Here is a 12034-nt window from a genome sequence, read left to right on the forward strand (position 1 = left end):
TTGTATTCTTAGTAGAGAGGCAGTTTTGCTGTGTTGGCCAGGCTGGTCTCGAACTCCTGGCCTCAAGTGGTACACCTAATTCGGCCCCCAAAGTGCTGGGATTACAGGTGTGAACCAATGTGCCAGCCATAACTTAATTTAAAAAGGTAAGCAACGTAGAAAGTATCATCCACACAAGCAATTTAGAAGGGATTTCGACAATATGAAATGAATCCATCACCCCACCTTCACTTAGTTTTCACTCTAAATCCCATATCTGGCCAATCAAAATGAAATCTGACAGATCATGAGGAACACAGCATTCATGAATCCACATAGTAGAGAAGTGAATTTGGATGTCCAAGTTAGGCAAAAAAAAACCTCTTGGGTGATAATATAGCCTACCTTCATGTCCTTTGAGGGTTGTGATGACTGAACACGTGTTCTGTTCAAGCTTCAGCAGGGTGATCTGCCCAGAATAATCACCAACGAAAGCATACTGAGTGTCAAAATCATATCTGAGATGAAGCAGTCAAGGATGTAGAACAGAAATCACCTGAAAGTCCTCTCATAAGAGAGATACTAGCATTAGTCAAAGTTAGTTTTCAAAGTTAGAAAACATGCATTTTAAAGAGAATAAGCATACACGTAAAACTATAACAAGAAAGGAAACACCCAACTGAAAAGCATGCAATATGTAAATATTGAAGGTAAAAATTAAAACAGCTGTTATTACTGAGAAAGTTTATATTCATTCATTCAACAAGAACTCATTGAGTGCCTGTTACTATATCAAGCAAGATCCCAGAACTGGCAATAAAAAAAGAGCTGGTAGGGCAGACACACGAAAACAAGTAGATATAATCAAGCACAATAAAGTGTCAAAGAGTAAAACTGATAACTACTGGGCTGGGTGCAGTGGCTCATGCCTGTAATCTCAGCACTTTGGGAGGCTGAGGCGGGCAGATCACTTGAGGTCAGGAGTTCAAGACCAACCTGGCCAACATGGTGAAACCCCATCTCTACAAAAAACACAAAAAATTAGCTGGGCGTGGTGGCACACGCCTGTAATCCCAGTTACTCAGGAGGCTGAGGCAAGAGAACAGCTTGAACCCAGGAGGCAGAGGTTGCAGTGAGCTGAGATGGTGCCACTGTACCACTCCAGCCTGGGTGACAGCACAAGACTCTTTCTCAAAAAAAGAAAAAAAAGGAAAGAAAAGAAAAAGAAATTGCTAACTACTGAAAACAGCAAGAAAGCTCTGAAACGTAATGGTTATTTATGAAATATCTCTGAAAATAATGTAAATCTGACAGTAAATACAAGACATGAATCCATGTTTCTTTTGGCCTAGAGAATTTAGCTATAAATGAAGAGGATGATTCACTTTAAATTACTGTGGATAGTTTAATAATCCAAAACGCAGTTATTTGTGGAGGTGGTACATTTAAATTTAGAAAATATATTAACTATTGGTCACAACTCATTACTTTCTCGATTTGTGGTCATAGATATTTGTGGAAAACCAGAAATTTATACACGACATGTTAACTACTATTTGTAATAGGAAAGCTATTTACAATAGGATAACTATCACTCTTCCAAAACACGGGTCAAAAAGAGCACCGTAAACTAGGGCATGACTGTGATTCTGTGTCATTTTCTACAAATCCATTTTGAGAGGCCTAGCACGTAACAAAAACGCTTATGTAGCACATACTATATCATAGTATTTTTCGCTTGTTTGATCCTAAAGTATATGATACTATTTTAAATATCTCATGCTGTGCATTCATTTGTAGCAAAAGGCTTTCAATGGACAGAATTTTACTAAGCCAGACATTCAACTCTGAGAGAGAAACTACTGCGGGGTATCTGCCTGTTGTTGATAACCTTGATCTTGCCATCACTAAGATACACCGCAGGCAGAGGTATCCTTAGGTAAGGGCGAGCTCTACATGAAGCAAATTCCATGTAGTAGCAGGAATTTTTTAGGCCGTGATTTTTAGCATTTTGGGGGATCCTGAGCCATCTTTGAGAGTATTATAAGGATTATGGGTCCTCTCCACACAAAAAAAAGCATTAAGCAAAAGTTTTGTGTAAAACTCCTTGTAGCCCATTTAGGAACAAACCCCAGGGCTATAAACCCTTAATATTCAGTACATATACTTACAGAGTCTGCAAATAACCAATTACTAGAAGATAAGTTCCTTTTTTTCTTTCTTCGCACAATAAAAAGTCTTTCCATTAGAAACACAAAGACGTGAGAGGAAGAGTTTGCATTAATGGGCTTGGGTTTTCCACAATTTTGAATTAAAAACCTATAGCACCTCCCAGCACAGAACAATTCATTTCATTATTTTTAATAAACCCAATTTACAGCAAACTTACGGAAGTTCTCGGATTTTCAGTGAAATATGTATTAGGTTGGTGCAAAAGTAATTGCAATTTTTGCAATTACTTTCCATGGTAAAAAAAAAAAAAAATGCAATTACTTTTGCACAAACTTAAACAGGTTTCATTCAGTCTTTAGATCTCAGTTAGCAATTTGGGATGAGATTCAGAACCAAACACTGAGAAGCAGAGGCCAGGGGAAGGAGAGGTCCGTGGCTGTGAAGGATACTGCAGACACGAAGCCCAGGACGTGAAGAAGTGCCTCCCGAGCATGTTCCCGCTCCGCGTGCACATCCAGCTCACACACTTGTCGTGGCCGGTACTGATCACCCACTCTGTGGCCAAGCTGAAGATAATCGCAGACACCCGGTTCTGATGAGCTGCAGGAACAGAAAGGTGAACAGATGTCATCTCCAGAAACAGCACTCTATGGGGAAGAACCGAGGCTCAACCTCTCAATCTGCTCAGCCAGGGCACAGCTGTGTACAAGAGTGTACCGGAAATGCCTGTCCTCTGTGAGTATATTTCAGACAACCCGCCCCAGCTCAACAACTCACTAGCACAGGCTCTCTCCAAGGCCCTGCCCTCTGCTCCCCACAGGCATGGCCACCAGAAGCTAGGAATCATTAAAGAGTAATGCTCAAGGAGAAATCAACTAATAGATTAGAGAACAGATTTTTTTTTTTTTTTTTGCTATGCTCAAGAGAACACTTTTACTTTGCTCTAAAAAACTGTATGAACAAGAACCATGTGGAAAGCAGCAGTTGTAACAGTGCAATGTTTTAATCGTCTGTAACTTCAGTGTTTTGAACCTTCAGAAAACACTGGCATTCTAAGTAAGAGCAATGGCAGTTTTCTAAAATTAAAAAATGGTGTTATGTGTTTGGTTTCTGGAATACTTTTTATCAGTGTGTAACATTTTATTATTTACAAAGACAAAGCTTTTGTAAAGTTCTCTGTTCCAAAATAACAGCTGAGAATGAGGAAGGTATTCTGTCTGTTACCTAACTCTGGAAATATTTCCAAGTCAATTATAAGCCACACCGGGGCAGTGTAACCTGCCTTCAACTTCATCTGGTACAGAACTTTGCATGTAGTAGACGTTTAATAAGCATCCAGTCTGATGAATGAAGTCAAAGGCCAGACAGAGAAACTGCTGACCTTGCTCTCAGCTGTACAGACTGCTTAGGAAGAACTGAGGGACTCTCCCCAAAAGTCTACGTGAAGGTCAGATTCATCCACTGCTAAAAGGTTACACTGAACAATTAAATACTCATGAAGGATTCTGAAACTTAAAGGATGCTATGATAGCTATTAATCTTAAATTCAGCTGGGCACAGTGGCTCACACCTGTAATCCCAGCACTTTGGGAGGCCGAGGCAGGAGGATTGTTTGAGGCCAGGAGTCGGAGACCAGCCTGGGCAACAAAGCAAGATCCCACCTCTACAGAAAATTTTTTAAAACCAGCTGGGCATGGTGGCACTGGCCTGGAGTCCTAGCTACTCAGCAGGCTGAGATGGGAGCATCCCTTGAGCCCAGGAGTTGGAGGTTACATTGAGCTATGATTGCACCACTGCACTCCAGCCTGGGTAAGACAGCGAGACCCTGTCTCTAATTAAAAAATAAAAATTTAAAACTGAAAATAATGTTAAATTTGAGTAGGCCATATCTCCTAAGATCTGTCTCAGCGTCTGATGTGGAGCCTAATGCTTTTTGTTTTAATGATATTTAATTTCCATAAATACTTACAGGGTGTGTATTATTATACTGATTTTCAGATAAGAAAAATGCAAATATTATTCATAAAATATTTATAAATATATATTAAATATAAATATTAATATACGCCTAAAGTCTAATAAGTGATAGATTAATTTGGTCTGTCTCACTCAAAACACTTTTTCCACTAAATCTGTAGTTGTTAAACTCGGGCCAAACAGTCATACGGTTTAAACTAGTTTGTGGTAAAGATGCTGTAGTGAATAGTCAACTGTTTTTTCCTGGGAAGAGCCATCCTATTTTTAAGATTATATCCTTTCTGCTGTTTGGTTTTTTTCTGATATCCTTTCTTTTATGAAAGTATGGTGAGATATAGTCATGCTTATTTTGCTTCATTTTTAGTTTTTAAACTCTCACTTGGCAAAATAAAAAATACAGCAATCCCTATATTAGCCCTCCAAATGTTTTCTAAAATGTTATTAGTCAATGAAATATAAAGGTCCAAGAACCACTGCACAAGAAACCTATGCTGCCTTATAGCCCATAAAGAACTTTGACAACCAGCGGGGCGTGGTGGCTCATGCCTGTAATCCCAGCATTTTGGGAGGCCGAGGCAGGAGGATCACTTGGGGCCAAGAGTTCAAGACCAGCCTGGCCAACATGGTGAAACCCCTTCTCTACTAAAAATACAAAAAATTAGCTGGCCGTGGTGGCTCGCACCTGTAATCCCAGCTACTAGGTAGGCTGAGGCAGGAGAATGAACTGAACCCAGGTGGCAGAGGTTGCAGTGAGCCAAGATTGTGCCACTGCACTCTAGTGTGGGCAACAGAGTGAGGCTCTTTCTCAAAAACAAAAAACAAAAAAAAAACCCTTTGACAACCAAAATATAGATAATAACATGAGATGTGAATATGAAATAATCTGATCCTTAACGAAAGATGAAAAATACACACACACACACACACACACACACACACACACACACGTTCTTTTTTTTTTTTTTTAAAAAAAGGGACAGGATCTCATTCTGTTGCCCAGGCTGGAGTACGGTAGTCTGATGATGGTTCATTGTAATCTCTAACTCCTGGGCTCAAGTGATCCTCCCACCTCGGCCTCCCAAGTAGTTGAGACTACAGCGTGTGCCACCATGGCTGGCTAAATTTTTATAGCAGTATGGTCTCTCTATGTTGCCCAGGCTGGTCTCAAACTCCTTGGCTTCTCAAAGTGCTAGGATTACAGGTGGGAGCTACCACAACTGTCCAGATGAAATAATTTATTAAGGAATTTGCCTTTTGACAAAAACATTGACCAGGCATTTAAGGGTCTCCAAGCCTGGCATTTAAAGGTCTCCAAACTCGTAGGTATATACCTCATAAAGGAATTTACGGATTCTTGATTATTTTAAAGATAAACCTGCACATGATAGCTAAGAATTCAAAGTTGCTTCTGGTGTTATAATAACACCATAATGCTAGTACATTACTCAGTGCAAGATTGGAAAGTGTTATCATTCATTGTTACAAAACAGTTTCCCTGACCAACATACTCCAAGGACAAATGTATGGTCATTGTTATATCACTTTTCTCCTATTTTATTTATCGATTTATCTTTGAGAAGGAGTCTCGCTCTGTTGCCCAGGCAGGAGTGCAGTGGTGCGATTTTGGTTCCCTGCAACCTCCGCCTCCCGGGTTCAAGCGATTCTTCTGCCTCAGCCTCCTAAGTAGCTGGGACTACAGGCATGTGTCACCAGGCCCAGCTAATTTTTGTTATTTTTAGTAGAGATGGGTTTTCACCATGTTGGCCAGGCTGGCCTCAAACCCCTGACCTCAAGTGATGTACCTGCCTCAGACTCCCAAAGTGCTGGGATTACAGGGGTGAGTCACTGTGCCTGGATGCTTTTCTCCTATTTTAAATTTGGAACAGGTGAAACAATACGTAGGGAAAAGCAATTTGGCCTTCTTATTAAAGTATCCTATTATTAGACCACATTTCACCAAGATGAACAACACATACGTAAAACATCTACACTCTAATTTTTACCTTTATCCACAAGCATTAAGTATAAAATTTTAGAAATATAGAGTGAATAAAATGAGGCTAAATGTCATGTCCTCTGGTGAAGTTTCTGGGAATCAGCTAATTGCTCTGATGGGAATCCACAACTTAATCAAAATGCTTTAGTTTTGCAACTTCAATCTGAAGTTGTCATTCGGATCTTGCTTTTGTTAAGTTTTAAAATATTGAAATTTACAAAATAAAGTAAAAACTGAAAAAAAGGTATATGTCACAGATGCCACAAAGTATTGATAGCTTTGTAGTGAAAAGTGCTTACAATTCAGTTAGAAAACACTCTAGCTCCCTGGGAATATGCGTAAAATCATAAACAGACATTCAGAAAAGACAACAAATGGTCAACATTAAATAAAGCTTAAATCATTTTCAAATTGAGAACTTTCTTGACTATAAAACAGGAAAAAGAAATTATAAGGCAGCCATGTTGTGAAGACTTCATGAACAGGTATTCTCAGCTGCCATTCGCAGACTGTAAAAACTTGCACTATTGCTGTGAAGCAGTCTGCAAAATAAATCTAGGGCACTTAAAAAACTTTTTAATGTCTGACCCGGTTATTCCACTTTGTAGGAATTTGTCTTAAAAAAAAAAATTCCTCACTGAGCACCTAGGGATTTGTCTTAAATAATTGGAATTATAGAATTTGGACAGGTGTGGTGGTTCACACCTGAATTCTAGCACTTTGGGAGACTGAGGTGGGAGGGTCACTTAAGGTCAGGAGTTCGAGACCAGCCTGGGCTACATACTGAGACCTCGTCTCCATTTAAACAAAACAAAATAAAATAGAAACAATGAATTATAGGATTAGAGTCAGAATAACAGTGGAGAATACCCACACACACACACGTGTATATACTTATTCAAGAATACACACACACAATGTGTATACACATATCAAAAAATTGTACACTCAGTTATATACACACACATACATGTATGAAGAGTAGTGTGTGTTATCAAAAAAAAATGGAAGCAGTACACATATCCAATCATAAAAGAATGGTTAATTAAATCTGGTACATGTGCCTGATATACAAAATTTTAAATGTTAATGAGCAAGAAAAAGCTGAAATATCACTAAAAGACAAGTCTCTTGCATAGTGGGGGTAACAAAACTAAAAAGTTAATGTGAAAATCTAATTTTCATCATAAGAGATGATGTTCTAGTTTTGTGTATGTCTACATGTATGTGTACACAAGATAATGTGTATTATAATTACCTGGGTAGGTCTTGATAAAGTTCATTTTATTAAAATCTTCAGAAACGTGAAATTCCTAAAAGCAAATGCACAAAATAAAAAATTAAAAAAGAGTTATGGTTTTAAAAAACAACAGAAACTTGACTTTCAAAAATGAAGTAAAATCCAAAAATGATTATCACAAGAGCTAGGACTTAAGACGAGTTATTTAGGAATGATATGAATTGCTTCTTTCACCAGACCTGTCCTCAGGCCAACATTGTTTGGGAGAACAGACCGAGTTGAATAAAGTAAGTGCTGCTGATCAGCATGGGATTTGTGTCCACTTCTTCCTGCCCAGATCAGCACTCCGTATTCCTTCTCCCCCCTACTACAAAACTTTATTCTCTTAGTGACACAAAAAATCCCTCAAGACACTGCATATTAAAGCAAAACTGCACAGACCCCTCACTAACAGAGCTCTCAGCTACAGTAAAAACAGGGCACTGGGTAGCTCAGCAATTTAGTGGGGGAAAGTACACCTATTTAATATACAAACACAACAACAACAAAAGAGAAATTTTGAGATTGTGGATGGTTTTTGTCTTTTTATGATCCCGTATTTTCCAAATTTTATTTATTTATTTATTTATTTATTTATTTAGAGACAGAGTTTCGCTCTTGTTGCTTCCTTGGCTCACTGCAACCTCTGCCTCCTGGGTTCAAGCGATTCTCCTGCCTCAGCCTCCCAAGTAGCTGGATTACAGAAGTGCACCACCACACCCAGCTAATTTTTGTATTTTTAATAGAGATGGGGTTTCACCATGTTGGCTAGGATGGTCTCGAACTCCTGACCTCAGGTGATCCACCCACCTTAGCCTCCCAAAGTGCTGGGATTATAGGCGTGAGCCCCTGCACCTGGCCCCAAACTTTCTATAGATGTAATACTTTATAACTTGGAAAAGAAATTTAAAGTACATGTGTTTTATTGCAAAAAAAATCAACCTCAACTAAAACTATGAAGATAAAACTCTAGAAGAAAAACCACGAATTACTACTACCATTATTATTATTATTATTATTATTATTATTATTATATTATTTTGAGACAGAGTCTCGCTCTGTCACCCAGGCTGGAGTACAGTGATGCAATCTCAGCTCACTGTAACCTCCGCCTCCTGGGTTCAAGAGATTCTTGTGCCTCAGAGTCCTGAGTAACTGGGACTAAAGGTGCGTGCCACCACACCCGGCTAATTTTTTTGTATTTTTAGTACAGACGGGGTTTCACCATGTTGGCCAGCCTGGTCTTGAACTCACGACCTCAAGTGATCCACCCCCCTTGGCCTCCCAAAGTGCTGGGATTACAGGCATGAGCCACCGTGCCCAGCCAAGAATACTATTATTGATCAATGCTAAATTGACATGGATATTATGAATTGCTGACAGACCAGAGTGAGGGGGGAAAAAAGCACACAAAAGAATACAGATTTCTTGTTTTCCATCTTGTTTTTGCAAGGTAGAAAAAATGTATCAGCACTGTATACATTAATCTGTATTCAGTGGAATAGCAATTGATCAATTGTTAACTAATGCTAAATTGGATTTGCATTGCCCCTTTCCATTGAACAACTGTAACAGTTCTTATGTGCCATCCTAAAATGACAGTCTCCCCTTGAACTGAAGGCCACAAGAAGGGTCCCTAGGGAGATAAATGCACCAACACTGCACCACTGCACTATATGAAGCTTGTACTTAGTGGCTTCTCATTATATGTGTGTATGCACATGATGATATTCCTATAAAATTTTCTGAAGGCTAAAATGGAGAGCTTCGACATTCACTACTGTGTCATGCATTTCCAGCACCCTCACCTGCCGCCTGCTGCTGTGTGAACTGCATGGGCAGTGAGCCTGTCCCTTCCACTGGATCTTTCTTCTTGGCCCTTACATCAAGGCTGCTGCTGCTATTTTTTTTTTTCTCTTTCTTTTGAGACAGGGTCTTGTTCTGCCATCCAGGCTGGAGTGCAGTGGTGCAATCTCTGCTCACTGTAACCTCCACTTCCCAGGCTCAAGTGATCCTCCCACCTCAGCCTCCTGAGTAGTGGAGCTATACGGGTATGCCACCACACTAAGCTAATTTTTTTATTTTTTGTAGAGATGAGGTCTCACTATATTGCCCAGGCTGGTCTCTAACTCCTGGGCTCAATCCTCCTGCCTCAGCCTCCCAAAGTGCTGAGATTATTGGCATGAGCCACCACACCTGGTCCAAGGCTGCTTCTTTCATTAAAAAATAAATAAATACATAAATAAAAACAATGAAACTCTCATAACTATACTTCTACTTTCCTTGACCCCTTCTCAGCCAAAAGCTTCTCTAATGACCAGACCACTCTGGTTACCCTCAGGCTCTGGCTCCCACATCTCCCAGTCACACTTCAGTCCATGGCTCACCAGGGCTACCCCACTGCATGGAAAGCCTCTTCTTGTTATCAGCAGCTGTCTTCTAAGTGCCATCCCAAAGGCAATAGCCAGGCCCAATTTCATCCTCTCCCTCCTGCCCTTGACACCTTTACTCACCTCCTCCCTGAAACTCACTGCCCTCCAGCTTCCGTGGCTGCACTGTCCTGGCTGGCTCTCCTCCCACTTTGCCCATTCTTCCTGTCTCTCCTTTAGGCTCCCAGTCCTCTGGCTTTTCTTTAAATATTGACATTTCCCTAGGAATGTGACCTTGGCCCTCTGCTTTTCTCAATCTACCTGCTCTCTCTAGTTCACGGCAGCCACCGTTGTAGTTTCCACTGACGTCTATGTTCAGGGAACTCCCAACCCCTGCCCAGACCAAACCCTGAGGTTCAGGCACACACACCCAAGGTCGGTTCTCAAAACTGAACTCATCACCTTTCCCCAAAAAAGATCAGCATCTTTTCTGTCTCTGAAGACAGCTAACTCCTGGCTAGAAACCTGAAAGTCATCTTAAAGCTGCTCCCTATTTCAAACGCACCTTTATTCACACACCCAGCCCTGCTTCCCAGACAGTTCTTGAGGCCACAGCCTCTTCTCCATCACCACCCCAGTATTTCATGATTTCACACTGGGGTCCGGAGGCAGCCTCCTAACTGGCACCTGCATTTTCAGCCTTGTCCCTTCAAAGCCTGCTACAAATGTCTGAGCTCACAAAAACCAGAAACCTGCTCCTGCTCCTCAGTGGTTTTAGTGAAACCGTGTAGTTTCCCTAAAGCACTCCACCCTAGGGTTCATCTAGAGGACTTGCTACTTATTATACAGATCCCCAGGCCCCTCCCTAGTGATTCCGAAGCTCTAGGTCTGGCATAGAGCCGGGGAATCTGTATTTTAGTAAGTTCCCTCAATGATTGGCGTGACTATGCAAGGTCAGGAAATTCAGCTTACACAAGGTGGTCTGGGCCCCTTAAAGTCACACTCAAGGATCATCATTTCCCCTCCTCCCTGGCTGGCCTCCCCTTTGACCCCACTCCAAAACACTGTCATTATTTAGGCAGCAGGTCTGGGCACTGACTTCTTTCATTCCCTCCCCAGCTACTCACAGTCATTCTTGTGGCTTGAAAAATGACCTGATGATGATGCCCTCTGCCCAGACCTCTCCGGGACTCGTTTTGTTTATCCTGTGCCAACTTCACATGGCCAGTTGGAAGCTCACTGGTATCTTAAACTAGGCTGGCTCTCACTGTCCCCTCTCCCTCCAACTGCCTCCCCCACCCAGCCTTACCCTTCTCAGCGAACAATACTACTTCCTACCCAGCTACTCAAGCCAAAAACCTGGCTGTCATCCGACTTCTCTTCCTCTCCTCTACACAGCCAACTTATCTCAGATGTCTCCAAGACTTATCTCAAGTCCATCCACTTGCCCTTCTTCATGGCCACCATCCTTTCACCCAGGCTGCTAAAACAATCTGATTCTCCCACCACCACTCTGGCCGTGCCTCAATCCGTTCTCCACCCAGTAGCTAGGGGGATCTTCAAAAAATGTAAATTACATCATGCTATTCATCGCTGAAAACACTTTAACAGCTTCTCACTGCAATTATAATAACATTTAAAGCTTTACCCAGACCTACAAGACCTTGCATGACCCGGCCTCTGCCCAATTCTCCAATCGCCCTAGGGTGCCCTCCCTATCGCCCCGCACCATCAAGCCACTATAACATTGACTTCTGGAAACTCTTCCCTGGCTCTCTGCCTGGCTGGCTCTGTGACAAAGATGCCAAAAAACTTAAATGGGAAAAAAAAATAGTCTTTTAAACAATTGGTGCTGGGATAACTGGATGTCCACATACAAAAGAATAAATGTGGAACCCCTCCCTGATACCACTATAGGAATTAACTTACAATAAATCAAAGATCTAAATGTAAAGCTAAACTATAAAACTCTCAGAAGACAATACAGGTGTAAATCTTGATTTACACTTATCTTTACAGATATAAATGACCTTGGATTAGGCAATAGTTTCTTAGATATGGTATCTAAAGCTTAAGTAGCCAAAAAAAAAAAAAAAAAAGATAAATTGGACTTCACCAAACTTAAAAAAAAAAAAAGTAAAAAGGCAGCTCTTAGGAGAAGATATTTGCAGATCATATATCTGATAAGGGTCTAGTATCTAACATACAGAAAAAAACTCTTACAACTCAACAATAAAAAAATATTCTATTAAAAATGGGCAA

At 40.8% G+C, this 12034-nt stretch overlaps 1 protein-coding gene across 1 annotated transcript in view; it reads right to left on the reverse strand.

Moving 5' to 3' along the window:
- Positions 1 to 12034, reverse strand: part of WDFY1 (WD repeat and FYVE domain containing 1) — a 69782-nt gene that overhangs the window by 23246 nt on the left and 34502 nt on the right. The window contains exons 4-6 of the mRNA XM_031008597.3: positions 7383 to 7437; positions 2601 to 2751; positions 385 to 497 (exon numbers count right to left, since the gene is read on the reverse strand). Coding sequence (XP_030864457.1) covers positions 385 to 497; positions 2601 to 2751; positions 7383 to 7437 — 319 coding nt within the window. The remainder of the gene's footprint in view (positions 1 to 384; positions 498 to 2600; positions 2752 to 7382; positions 7438 to 12034) is intronic.

The sequence above is a fragment of the Gorilla gorilla genome, chromosome 11 (genome assembly GCF_029281585.2).
Source record: "Gorilla gorilla gorilla isolate KB3781 chromosome 11, NHGRI_mGorGor1-v2.1_pri, whole genome shotgun sequence".
Classification (NCBI taxonomy): Eukaryota; Metazoa; Chordata; class Mammalia; order Primates; family Hominidae; genus Gorilla; species Gorilla gorilla.